Source organism: Molothrus ater, chromosome 3, assembly GCF_012460135.2.
Source record: "Molothrus ater isolate BHLD 08-10-18 breed brown headed cowbird chromosome 3, BPBGC_Mater_1.1, whole genome shotgun sequence".
NCBI classification, from domain to species: domain Eukaryota; kingdom Metazoa; phylum Chordata; class Aves; order Passeriformes; family Icteridae; genus Molothrus; species Molothrus ater.
This window is the reverse complement of record NC_050480.2, coordinates 104,391,329-104,403,986: the sequence shown is the minus strand read 5'-3', so window position 1 is coordinate 104,403,986 and position 12,658 is coordinate 104,391,329. Positions and strand designations below refer to the sequence as shown.

Here is a 12,658-nt window from a genome sequence, read left to right as displayed (position 1 = left end):
CCCCCTGACCCCTTGATACTAGAATATCTGCAGTTTGACTATTCTAAACCAACTACCCAACACAGGTATTTGAGAAATAATAATTTTATTTGCCTTATCATCATTCGTTTAAACAGTCATAAACTACATTATACAAAAAAGTAAACATAATCTGCACTTAGGTTCTCTTCACATGCATTCACCAAAACCATAGCCCAAAGTAAAGGTTGAAAGGTTGAGCAAATTTAGTGTCCTCTGTTTGTGCCATAGTCTTTGGGTATAATTTAAACCAAGCAGTTGCTATGCATGGCTGTTTGAAGGTGAATGTCCATTCATACAAGCCAGTAGTGAGCTTTATTATGGAAGCAGAATGCATGTGATTTGCTAAAACCTCCAAACCATCCTGAAGCCTTGACTGGGTAAGGGGTGGGGCTGTCATCTTCATTTCTTTTCTGGAGGTTCATGTTTTACCCAGTCATCAAAGCCACCAGCATACTGCTGAACTCTGAAAATATGCAGAAGATACCTTTCTCAAGAAGAGTCCTTAATATTGTCTCTTAAAGAGGACACAGCAAAAAAAAAAACAAACCTGAAACCAAAAGTAAAAAATAAACACCCCAAGCCCCACAAATCAACAAAACCCCCTACAATAGATTAAAATAAAGAGAAAACACAGAAATTCTCTGCAACCATATACATTTGTACCTAGCTTCAATGAGCCAGACTGACATTCCTTCTACTCTAAGACTGCCTGCTTCCATGCAGTGAGTTCTGTAACTCTTTTCTTCCAAATTACAATGTTGGAGTTCAAACATCAAGCAAGAAATAGTAGCTGGATCAATAAAACAGTTGCCAGTTCTTTTTTTAAAAGAGTGAGAAGAGACTCACAGCACTGGGAGATATACACATCTATTTATTATGTCTAATACTTGTCACCAAATAAACCCTGCACACTGATCTTTACTTCCTTGCAAACCTACATGCTCTACAGGTCTGACATCAACCTGTGCAAAACTAAACTCTGTAAAACAAAAATCCACTATGCAAAACAATATTGACTCCTTCAATTGGGCATAATGAAAAACAGGTAATGGAGGGTATTTTTTACTCTGAAACAAGAACATGCTTCCATACTTTTGACTAGAATTAGTGTGAATGTTCCAGTTCCTGAATTGCAGTTCAGTGAAAATGGGAGCAAATAACCAATGTCTTAAATTTTATCTGCAGTCTTCAAGACAGTGAGGCACCTTCCAAAGATAGGTTTAACAACTCTGCAAACCAAATGCTGCATTTCACTCTATCATCTCATGGTTTTATCAGCTATTGCCTTCACTGCTTTGCTCCTGGCAAATAATCCAAAGCTTCACAGGAAGTGCCACTGTCAACAGTGAACTGTAAAGGTGGAACTGCAATTCAACAAAGGGTGTGGTTTCTCAAACTATTATTTAAGACTGTACTACTACCAAAGCAAGCAGTTCTCCACCTTTACAACCTTCCTGCATCTCAGGACTAGTGCTTATGGAGCTCTTTAAGAAAGAAACATCTCAGCAAGGGAGCCCTGAGAGGCAGAAGGACCCTTCAGTGGCAGCGTGGTCTTGCAGCAGTTTGTGTCACCAGTGGCACATGTGCAGAGCCGCTCAAGGGCTGTTTCAGAGGGTGGTACACTTCACTTTGCTGCAACACCCAATGGCATCTCCAGGTTCAGTGGAGACAAAAGGAGGTGTCTAACTCAAATACCAATTGTTTTGTTCATATTCCACACGTAATTTTTACCCTTGCACACAAGATGAGTATGTGTTCTGCTTCATGGGGGGAAGCAGCATTAATGCCATACTTACACACAAAGTCATACCTGCTGAAACCCAAGGACATGGCAAAACCAAGTGCTTGTTTACTTCTTGTTCCTGCCAAACAGGAGAAAACCACAGGGTCTGACTTGGATGGCATATTTTGATTATACTGTTCCTTGAACTCCGTTGGGTCCATTTGTAGAGCTTCTACTAATTCACCCACTGGGAAATACAGAAAACAAGCTATTGTTTACTCTCCATCCAAAGACAGGTTTGAATGGTTTACAGGTTGGCAGGACTTCTAACTCCTCTGCTAAAGGAGGAGTTCAGAAGAACAGTTCAGCCTCATTACATGCCAGCGGCTTTTTAGCAGCGTTCCTCTGTGCTCAGTCACCACCACCTGAGCATTCCAGCCAGGAGGAACACGGAACCCCCGGCGCCTGCAAGCAGCGGCGCTGACAACTTACGCGGTATATTGATGGACTCCGGGATTTTTCCGAACCTGTCGATCTCCCACCTCTCCCGCACGTCAATGTGAAGCACGTTGGCCTTTTTCAGGTCTTTGAGCTCCTTGTAGGAGAGGTTCGGCGCCGCGGCGGCGCAGAGGCGGCGGCAGGTGGGGCCTGGCGGGAGGCACAGCCGGTCAGCCCGGCCCGGGACGCGCCGAGCGGAGCCACGCGGGGCTGTCCCCGGGCGCCGGCCAAACCCCGCACGGACCCATCCCCGCCCGCCCCCGCTCACCGGGCGCTGCCGCCCGGCTCCAGCCGCCGCCCGCCGCCCGCAGGGCCCGCGCCGCCCGCCACCAGCCCCCGAGCCCCATGCCGGCTCCCTGGCGATGGCGGCCGCCCAGCGCAGCCCAGCCCAGCCAGGCCCGGCCCCGCCGGCGGGGAGGAGACACCGCCTTCCCCGCAGGGGCGGGGGCCGCAGCTTTGGTGCCGCTGGCTGCGCAGGGGAGCGCCGCCGGGGTGGGCACCTGGCAGGTCACACACACACCGCCTCCGGCCTCGGTACATCCGGCATCTACCCTGCACTGCCCTGGGCAGGGTAAATTCTACCGGCCTGCCCAAACTGGGGAGACGCCCGAAAGTAGCAAAGGCTGGGAGATGAAACAGAGATGGGGAATTTTGATGCCAAATCAAATTTTAAAAATGCCAGCCTCTGAGTGTAACGTCGAGGAGAAAAGGTGATTTTAGCACTGGCCTGCACCACTTTCACCAGTGTCACTGTCCCCTTACAGCCACAGGACATGTGGTCCAGGCACCGATCTCATTTCTGGTGATGAATGAGCGGATGCGAGGGAAGGGCATGAAGCTGCATCACAGGAGGTTTAGGTTAGATATTAGGAAAACCTCCACCCAGAGGGTGTCAGGCACTGGAACGGGCTCCTCAAGGAAGAAGTGGTCATGGCCCCAGACCCACCAAAGTTCAAGAAGTGTTTGGACAATACTCTGAGGCACATGGTGTGTAATTCTCCTGTACTGTGCACAGTCAGGAGTTGGACTCAAACATTGTATGTCCCCTCCAGCTCAGGATATTATATGAATCGATGATCCCTGGTTTCAGTTTTGAATGTCTTGGTTTTCAACTGAAACCCTAGATTTAGGTTTGAAGCTGCCAGTCTTCTAGCCACAAGGACTAATGGCCAAGACCTATGTGAGTGAAGAAATGAGGGTCCTTCTGTTCCACATATTTTAAACCAGTATTCTGTATTTACTGCATAGCTTTATAGTATGTTACATACCAGCAATTCTAGTCTTTAAAAGCAGGCATGCTGGATCTTCTCATAAAAGATGCACTTTGAGGAGTAGGTTATTGAATCTTTACTAATTAGAGTTTTCCTTCTCAAAAGGAGAACAAAATATTTCTTGGTACTGTAAAGTGTGACAAATTGAACTTGGCACATATAACTGGTTCACTAGCTGCCCTTCTGCCAGCCTCTCCATATGGCCTCCTTGACAGGCATTTGCAAATTGTCTGTCTGAAGCAGTATATCTATATACAAATTGAGGTTTAATGCATTTTCCATTTCCCACAAGGTAAGGATATAATACATTATGTTTAGAAATTATCTTATGAAGTATAATTTGCTGTATATTTTATCTGTAGTAAAATAATGACCACAGTTAATCTCCACTTATTGCACGTATCACCATAAGGACCATAAAGCGTTCAATGTGAAGCACCAGAACACTTGTCATATGAAATACATATTCACAGGAAGAAGCATTTTCATGGTTTTGATTTGACCCTGGATCATACTATGTACAGAAAGAGAGAACACACCTTGTTTTCTGAAATAGGAAGCATTCACCAGCCATCTTGTGAAAAACTCAGAGAATTTGAGGTCAGAACAGACAAAGCTTAGCAAATTCCCACAGCTTGGTGAAAAGGAGGGAAGCAGCACATCCAATTCTCCTTTTGTCTTTATGGCTGCATTCAGCCAACTCCTCAGCAGCTTCCTTCATTTCACCTCTTGGGACTCTCTCTCCATTTCACCTCTTCTTCACTTGACTTTCCAGTTCTGTACAACCTCCCACACTCAAACCCAGCGGCACCCAACCCAGTTTCCAGTAGCTCCTCCTTCGAGTGCTGGACACGCTTTACTCTGCGTGCCCTCGGTGGGGACATGCACATTTGATGCTGTTCTCCTTCCAGTCCCTCCCACGGTGGCTGCCTCGAAAATCCAGGGCCCAGACCCTGCTGCATGACCTCTGAGCACGACTTTCCACCGCCATCCCTGCGCGCTGCCAAACCTCCTCTTGGCGCGCTGCCCACGGGCACAAACCCAGCGCAGCATCTCCAGTTCTTTCAGGAAAATTCAGAAGTGAAGGTCACCCCAGCCCTTTGCCCTGAGTTTCCAGAGTGCCCCGCAGCCAGACCTGTCGCTACCAGTTGCATCTCGGCGGGCCCCGGTGCGCTCCCGGACGGTTCCGCTTCCCCCCGCCCTTCCCACCCGGGACACGCGTTGTGCCCTGGAACCAGCCCCAGCCCCGCTGCCACCCGTGCGGAGCCGCCTGGGCCGCGGCTGGGGCGGGGAGCGGCGCGGCGAGGCCGGGGGCGGAGCGGAGCGGAGCTTCCTCCGCCGCTTCCTGCCGCCGCCGCGCCCGCCGCCGCCCGCCGCTCCGTGAGTGCGGGGCGCGGGGAGGGGGCGGGCGGCACAGGCGGGGGGCGCCGGGCCCGTCCTGCGCAGCCGGGGGGGGTTGCGGAGCCTCCGCCGCGGCCCGAGGGTCGGGCTGGGCCGATCGGCCCCGCCATGGCGGCGGCCGGGCCCGCGGCCTGCGGAGCCGAGTCCCGGGGGCCGGGCGGGCGCGGGGCGCGGGCTGGGGGCGGCGGGAGGGGGCTCTGCCCCGCCGTGGCCCCGGGCCGGGCGGGCCGCCCCTCCCCGCTGCCGGCGGCTCCCGCGGCAGCGCCGTCCGCCGCTTCTCCCGCCAGGCTGGTGGCCAAGTGCGTGCGGCTCGTGTTGGGTCGCCGGCGCCGAGCTGCTGGTGGCGACCGCGCGCTGTCGGTGTGGAGCGGGTTAACCCTGCCGAGACACGAGAGCGGCAGCGCCGGGCCGCCTCCGTGAGCCGCAGCGCGTCTCTCGGTGTGTGGGACTGAGCGCGGTCGGCCGGTGGCAGCGCCTGTGGCCGCGTTGAACGTACGGCCCGGTCACGGCGTAGGGCGCGGGGCTGCCGAGCGCGCCCGGCTCCGCGCTGCGTGTGCCGGCCTGCAGCCGCCGCGGCCTCAAGCGCCGGGTTGGGCGGGCGCGGAGCCGCCCGTGCACGGGGATTGAAGGACAGCCCGGTGCCGGTCCTCGGGGTTAGCCAGAGACGTGGTGTTCTATACCCATAGCTGCAGCCCTCCACGTTTTATTTATTATTGGGATTCTCTGTTTTGACTCTGTTTTGATTCCTGTTTTGTTGTTGTTGGTTTTTTTTTCTTTTTTTCTTTCTTTTGCTGTCATTTGTCCTTTACTTTAGTACTTTGTCCCGCCCTTGCTGTACCTGTGTTGCTACTTGCACTATTAAACAGGATATGCCCAACAGCACATTACACGTAGGTGCAGTAGAATGATGACGGCAAGAACCTAGAAGCATATGGCAATAGCTGCCGGTGTAGCACTGTATTCTAGTTGCATGTCATCTTTAACTACAATTATTTCCCAATTCCATTAAATAATCGTCTCATACAAGCATAAAGAACAGACTTGTCTTTTAAGGATTCTTTCTGCTCTCGTTTTCTGGCTTTTAAAACAGAAACATAGTAATGGCACGAGCATGTGCAAGCTTGAAGCAGATTATGCCTTTGTGAAATTATTCTTGTGTTTACTACATTTGTAAATATTTTGTCAGATTTCTTCATGAAATATTGAAGAACTGGTGTTCTGTAGCTTTATTTCTGTGAGATTCACAGAACTGCTGCTAGTGTCTCAGGGGTTCTGTTGGAGCATCAGTTGTAGATCGAGGACAAGTTGTTCCACTTCAGACATGCCATCAAAGCAAACTGGGGCAGTCTGTGTGGAGGAAGAAAATGGAATTAAATTTTTAGTTCTTGATGGCAAGACTTGGACTTTCAAAGAGCTCAAACTAGTAGTAACTTACTGTTTTATCTGTTCTACCCTCACTGATCAACCACGACACCCTTCCAGAATAGGTGGGAAGTTACGGGCAGCCATTGTCTTTCTGTATTTTCTCCAACTCAGCCCTTTAGGTGGAGGTACAGCAGGAGCCTTAGCTTAAAGTGTTGTATTGTGTGGGTTTCAGCCTTCTGTCTCACACACATGCTTCAACCACAGTTCCTTTTTATTTCTTTGAATTCACAGGATGAGCATTTCTCCAAAGTTCATCCTTTGCTCATATTGCCCTTTATTTTCTGGCTGCTTTTTCCCCAGTTTTTGCCCACATGGTTATCCTAGCAAGGTACTGTGAGTCAACTGGTTACTTTTCAGCTGTTTCAGTTCTTATGCCCTCAGATTTTCTGATGGTGATGGTACAGTAATGTTGTTGTTTATATCATGAGAGTGCACAGTCTGTCATCTGACTGCCTTTTCGCATGCAAAGTTTTTACCTTGCAAGCCAACATCATTAGTTAAAAGCTATGGCTCTTTTTATAGTACTTAGGTGTTTTTTTTTTAAGGATGAATTTTTTAGGAAGACCTATGTTGGACCACACATGCATCTTCCCAGATGTTTTTCCCTTTTGGTATGTTATAAAGAAACCCCACACATTTAATGTGGGATAAAGAACATAAGCAAAAGTTGCAGTTTGCTTTGTGGGGCTGGATATTGCCAGGTATATCTGAAATTTTCCATAAAACTTTGCTGTAAGATACTAGCAAAAAATATGTCATCAAAATGCTACTCTTTTTACCCACTTGGAGCTTTAAAATACTCTAGTCATAAACCCAGTTACAGAGTCTTTTCAGTTTTGCTTCTGGACATTTCTGGCTTCTGTTCATCCTTAGAGGTAATTTTTCTGTGGCAGGTGGTTTTAGAAGGAAATCCGAGGGGGATTGTGGAGGATACGGACATGAAAGTTGATAGGACGTGCTTAGCATGAGCAGCTGGCTGAAGTGGATTACTGAAAGTGAGAGAGGCTGTGAGATTTTTACTGTCACTTGGAAAGTTGTGTCTAGCAGTCCAAAGCCTCCATCTCACTCCTTGCTCCAAAAGTACATCAGTGTCTCACCCTTTTTTAAGACTGGAATACAACGTCAGGATTGGCGTTTGAGCTCCAGTGACAGTGTAGGATGTGTGATGTGCCTTTGGGCTAGGACATCTTGGAGATGATGCTTTCAGAATTTCAGATGACATTTTCCAGGGGAAGAAGCTTCGCTGCCACTACCAGTCAGCAATTCTGGTCCTTTTACTGCTCTCGCAGGCAGCGGGGGCTTGTTTTCCACAGAGGTTTCGGTGGCTGTCAGAGCTCTGAGCCTCCTGGCCTGCTGATGGGTGACGCTGCCCAGCTGCTGACCATGATGGATGTGGTGCCTCTTTTGATTGCCTGACGCTTGGTCTAGTGGCGAGCAAGGCAAAATGCCACAGGTAATGCTTGGAACAGGCGTCTGAAATGTATCAAGTTGCAGCTTACATCAAAACATGTAGCAGTTCTGCGGAGGATCTGGCGTTGCTGATCCATACAGGGACCTTTCACAGATGTGTTCTGAAGTGTCTCTGGACTTAATCTGCACATCTGTGCTGTTCCTTCACCAATTTGGTGCCAGGCTGCTGTTTACAGCTGGGCAGTTCTATTAAGTCATATTGTGCTGGTTTAGGGCTAATCTGGGAGAAAACCTCCAAAGGGGGCCCCTCCAGAAAGCAAACCCACACTGCCCCTTCCCCCAGCCTGTTCGAGAAGGATTCCTCGGAGAGGAGTGGAAAGAACCTGTTTATTTAACAGGCACAGCACCCCCAGCACACAAAATGAACAATACCAGATAAAAACACTCTTTCACCACTCTGAAAAAGATGACAAATTCAGAAAGTCTCTCTTGGGGGTGGTCGCTCTGTTCTCAGTCCCTCTGGTGCTGGGGCAGCTGCTGCAGCCACAGGGTGCAAACTCTCGGTGTTCCCTGGTCCCAGTCCGGAGCATGTTTGAGTGGTTCCAGCAAAGGGAAAGGAAAAACAGTCCTGGGAAAAATTCGGATTTTTAAATGCTTAGCTAAACTAACTAATGAGCAGAAGCAAAAAGCAGGAGCAAGAGCAAAGCAAAAAGCAAAAGCAGCACTATGTACTGCCCCATCTCTGTGTCCTGCCAGCCGTGGGGGAGCAGCTGATAGCAAAACCAAAACAAAACATTCTCTCTTCAGAGCCAGTCTTGAAGGCATAGAACATAATATCCAGCATAAACAGAACACATGAATGGGGATACAAGCATCATAACGTCACCCTAGGACACATATGAAAATGCTAATTTTTCGCAGTATTCAGTATGTGCTCTGCCCTTTCAGTGTGACCCAGGTTTTTCTTTGCATTAGCAACGTAAAATGATACAATTTTAACTTGAAAGTTTGACAACAACTAGTGACACTGCTGGAATTTAGGCTACCTCAGATGAATTAAGGGATTGAGGTAAATATATCTGCCCCAGCTTCTTTGAATTCAGGTGCTCACTGATGAAATAATTAACAATACTGGTTTCACAGCTAATGGGCAGTCCTACTGGGAGAGTATTGCCCATATCCAAATAGTACCTGGAGATTCTCTTTAGACTCACTTGGCTACATTTCATAGGGTCAGTATGCTTAGATAGGCTGGTGAGTTTTGCATAACTTTTATCTTGTTTGCATTCTAGTAATGCAACTGTAATCCTCCTAGTTAATCAAGAATCAGAAAAATATTGTAATAGATACTGCACAGATAGGAACAAAAATGTGGCACATGTCACAAAGAGCTCACACCCTAATTATAAGAGAGAGGGAACAGTGGATCTAGGCAGATGGAAGCAGTGATATGATGTTAATCCGTGCAGCAGGTTATTTCTCTAACATACTGGTGGTGGTCTGGTCTGTGTTTCTTATAAGCATCATGGTGAAGATACAGCATGGGAAGACTCACTAAGGTGACACATTTCAACATTTAGTAAGCGAACTGTAGACATTCTAGGAGGAGGGACTCATCTTCCAAGTGAGAAGTGCAAGATGGTAAGATGGGAAAGGGTTTTGGAAGTGCAGACAGTGAAGATAGTTTGCTTCTCCAACTCTCTTGCATAAAAATGTGAAGAGGAATAGCCTGGTTGGTTGGTGGGTTGGGTTGGGTTGGTTTCCCAAGGAAAAGCAATTTTTAGTTCATACTAGCCCTGTAACTTTTATTGGTCTTAGCTCTACTGAATTACATTTTACATTACTGTAAAATATAAATTTTTTAAAAATAGCAGTTACTTATTTTAGAAACAACATTCAACTCTTGTAAGTATCTAAATATATACTTTATGAAGAGGGTAAATTTCTAAATATAGGCATATTAATGCTGTTAAATATAGACTATAACAAGCATATCTTAAATTTAAAATAGTCTAGGCACACCACAGATTTAACTTAACAAATTCAGCAAATTGATTTTTGGCACTCTGTCAAATCTGAAGCTTTTAAAATTAGATAGGCAGATCATTCTGCTGCTTTTGAAGTGGTTTGTTCTTTCTAGAATGGTGGAAATGAGCAGTTGAGTGAGGAGGTTTTGATCTTAATCAGCTTTTTGTAGGAAGATTGACATTAGGAGTCTTTTAAGAAGTAAGAAGTCAACTGAGAATAGCTAGTGATGGTGATGATTGTGCTCCAAAATCTTGTATGCTGAGCTCAAAGAATCTGAACATGTTTGGAAGGATTAGTTCTTAGTTTTGTACAAAATGATTTTTTAAAAGGAAAAGGTTTAGAGTTTTTAAATCTAACTTTTTCTAGTTTTTGGGGTTTTTTTTCCCAAGGAAACTGCATAATTTCTACTTAAGATTTTTACTGTGTGCCAAGTGGAGATGAGAGTAGGGCTAACATAGCCTCTAAACTCAGGTTTTTCTATCACAAAAATCAGTGTCTTTTTATTTGTCAGATTTATTAGTCAAATATTATGTGCACCGTGACTTGATTTTATGTGTACAAAATAAAAAGTTTAAATATATTTGTTTTTCCATCACAAAAGAATACTTCAAGGGAAGATTCATGGTGATCTCTTTCTGCATAGGAAAAGGAGAGTATTTCCCCTTTAGGGTAGTTGGTGGCTGTAGACGGAAAATTCTCATTGGACATATTAAAACAAATATGAGAATGGGTTGGAAAGAGGCAAATCATGGGAATACTACCATGGTGTTTAATCTTCAGTGTGTCAAGTTAGTTTTGTCTGAATTGTTTCTTTTCTCTTTTGCCTGTTTGTCCTAAGTGGTTTGTGCCTGTGACCAACAATAAGGTATAGAGTATCCCTTTTGGTTTTTTCTTAGCTATATTTTATGCTTTCTTGAGTCTATTTGTTCAGGATTTTCATTTTAACAAAAACTCAAATCTTTTATTTCTCATAAACTGAAATATTTCTGAAGCATCCTAAGTTTCTTCCTTGTTTAACTCAATTAACTATAATAATCAAATTCCTGTCATAAGCATTCTGATTTTGAAATTGATTGATGCTGATCATGTTTTTATTAAATGGAGTCTTTAATTTGTAATGTTTTCAGTCCCTGAATGTACTCCACATACACTTGCATCGTAGATCATGTGGAGTAGCTCGTTGCTGTTACCTTTCCATCACACTTCTGTGCTTTTCAAAATCAGGCACAAACCCTGGCTGTCTCAGTCCTTGATATGCTCTGGTTTTTCCAAGAGCTCACAGGTCAGTAACCATTGTCTGATGGATGTCTGTCTGTGTGGATGTCCATGGAGAGTAATTAATCTAATGGTCCGTGTTGTCTTTTCCTCCGCCTGCTCTTAGTGAAAGGAGGCTGAAAAGTGTCTGGGCTGTGCAGTGGGAGTGCAGCTCCTTGTGCCAGTGTTCATTTCTAATGCCATGTTGATTAGGTTGGGCTTGAAGTGCCATGCTTTCAGTCATTGTGGGTGTCAGCTGACACTGTTTATGCCCTGTGTCCTCAGGGTCCCTAGGAGATAGGTCCAGCAGTGGGCTGTGTTTGCCCTGATCCAGGTTGTATCCATCACCTGTGCTGTGGGCCACAGGATTTCACATGTGGGAAAGGATTGTGTTTCAGCTGGTTGGGACCACTATTATTTATTGGAGCTCTCTAAGTGTACTGATACGAAGATGACTTTCACTGGGGTGAAGTCTGTGCTTTGGACAGTCTTACATAATCTGTCCAAAGAGATCAAAATTGTTATGCTGAAATGAACTCATAGATTGTTTATGTCGATGTTGAATCACCTAAACACAGCTATGTTCCTTTAGGGAGGACATTTTTGCTGTCTTTGCTATTGACTCTTTGCATAATTTAGTTTAAGGTCTTGTGTTTTCTCACAGCAGCTCTGTTGGCCCTACTGTTTGATGAATGTCTTGATGAACCTTGTGCTCAGTTAAGTGGCAGTGTGACAAGAGGTGATGAGTAGTTTCACATGAAACTTGGGTACATATGAGAAGCTGCCAAGGCAGAAAGATACAGCTGAAGTTGTTTGAGCCTCCTCATGTTCTAGGGATGCCAGGTTGCATGGCTGCTGATGGACATTAGGTGTGCTAACATCTGTTGAACATATATAGTCAGGAGCTGGAATATTTAGACCTTTCTTAGTGTATGAATAGGAATTGTGAACCCACGAAATCAGCAAAGCTGAATTCAGTGGTGCTGTTCACTTGCATGTCTAGGCTTTATATCTATTTAGGAAAATTTGAAATCTGTAATTTAAGAACATCATGGTATTTAATATAGTGTAAGCTAATTTCTATGTAAATGTAGCATTTTATATTAAAAAAAATGGGCTGTGTTTTGAAGGATTGAGGAGACATGATGCTGTTGATGCAAGGAAGCAGTGAGTAAAGATTTCTTTTATACTATACAAAAATGTGACTTGTGCAAAGCAAATCTCTCATGGGTAGGTTCATGCAGAAAACCTCTAGCACTAACAGTATGTGGGGATGTAGGGCAGATGCAGGGATGTCTGCCCAAATGTATAGGAACTTGAAACAGGAGCTTGGTGGTGCAGATTGCCTGCTTTCCTTCAGGGAAGGCTGTTCAGGTGTCAGTGGTGGTGGGGCTCTGATATCAATATTGATGACTGTTCTGCTCATTGGCTTAGTGGATAAGTAAGGAGAGGGAATATTGAATTCAGTGTACTGGTTGATTCCTGTGTCTCTCAGAGCTTCAGTAATACAAAGGTCTAAATGCATATACAGAAAGGATTAAAAAAATCTTGAGTAGACAAACTTGCTAAACTTTGGCAAATTTAACTAATTGATCTATAGTAAGAATACACCTTTTGCTATTCCCAA

At 45.7% G+C, this 12,658-nt stretch overlaps 2 protein-coding genes across 4 annotated transcripts in view; one reads left to right on the top strand and one right to left on the bottom strand.

The window, feature by feature from the left end:
* Positions 1-68: 68 nt before the first annotated feature.
* On the bottom strand, positions 69-2,589 carry TSTD3 (thiosulfate sulfurtransferase like domain containing 3). The gene is made up of 4 exons (XM_036381348.2): positions 2,511-2,589; positions 2,237-2,392; positions 1,832-1,991; positions 69-484 (listed from the first exon to the last, which is right to left on the bottom strand). The coding sequence occupies exons 1-4, from the start codon at positions 2,587-2,589 to the stop codon at positions 421-423; spliced, it is 459 nt and encodes a 152-aa protein (XP_036237241.1). The 3' UTR covers positions 69-420.
* Positions 2,590-4,815: 2,226 nt separating this feature from the next.
* Positions 4,816-12,658, top strand: part of USP45 (ubiquitin specific peptidase 45) — a 54,366-nt gene continuing 46,523 nt past the window's right edge. For 2 of the 3 annotated variants that reach the window (XM_036379410.2, XM_036379413.2), the window contains exon 1: positions 4,816-4,893. The gene's annotated coding sequence lies outside the window, so the exon portion shown is untranslated. Of the gene's footprint in view, positions 4,894-7,783; positions 7,793-12,658 lie in introns of those variants that run through there. The other variant, XM_036379411.1, reaches the window with a different exon arrangement.

Bases quoted from the DNA above. Each gene is read 5' to 3' on its own strand.
- TSTD3 (XM_036381348.2), bottom strand. From the start codon at position 2,589: ATGGGGCTCGGGGGCTGGTGGCGGGCGGCGCGGGCCCTGCGGGCGGCG. The intron at 2,393-2,510 runs GTGAGCGGGGGC...GCCTCCCGCCAG, and splicing joins GAGCCGGGCGGCAGCGCCCG to GCCCCACCTGCCGCCGCCTC. The intron at 1,992-2,236 runs GTAAGTTGTCAG...TGTATTTCCCAG, and splicing joins GGAGTCCATCAATATACCGC to TGGGTGAATTAGTAGAAGCT.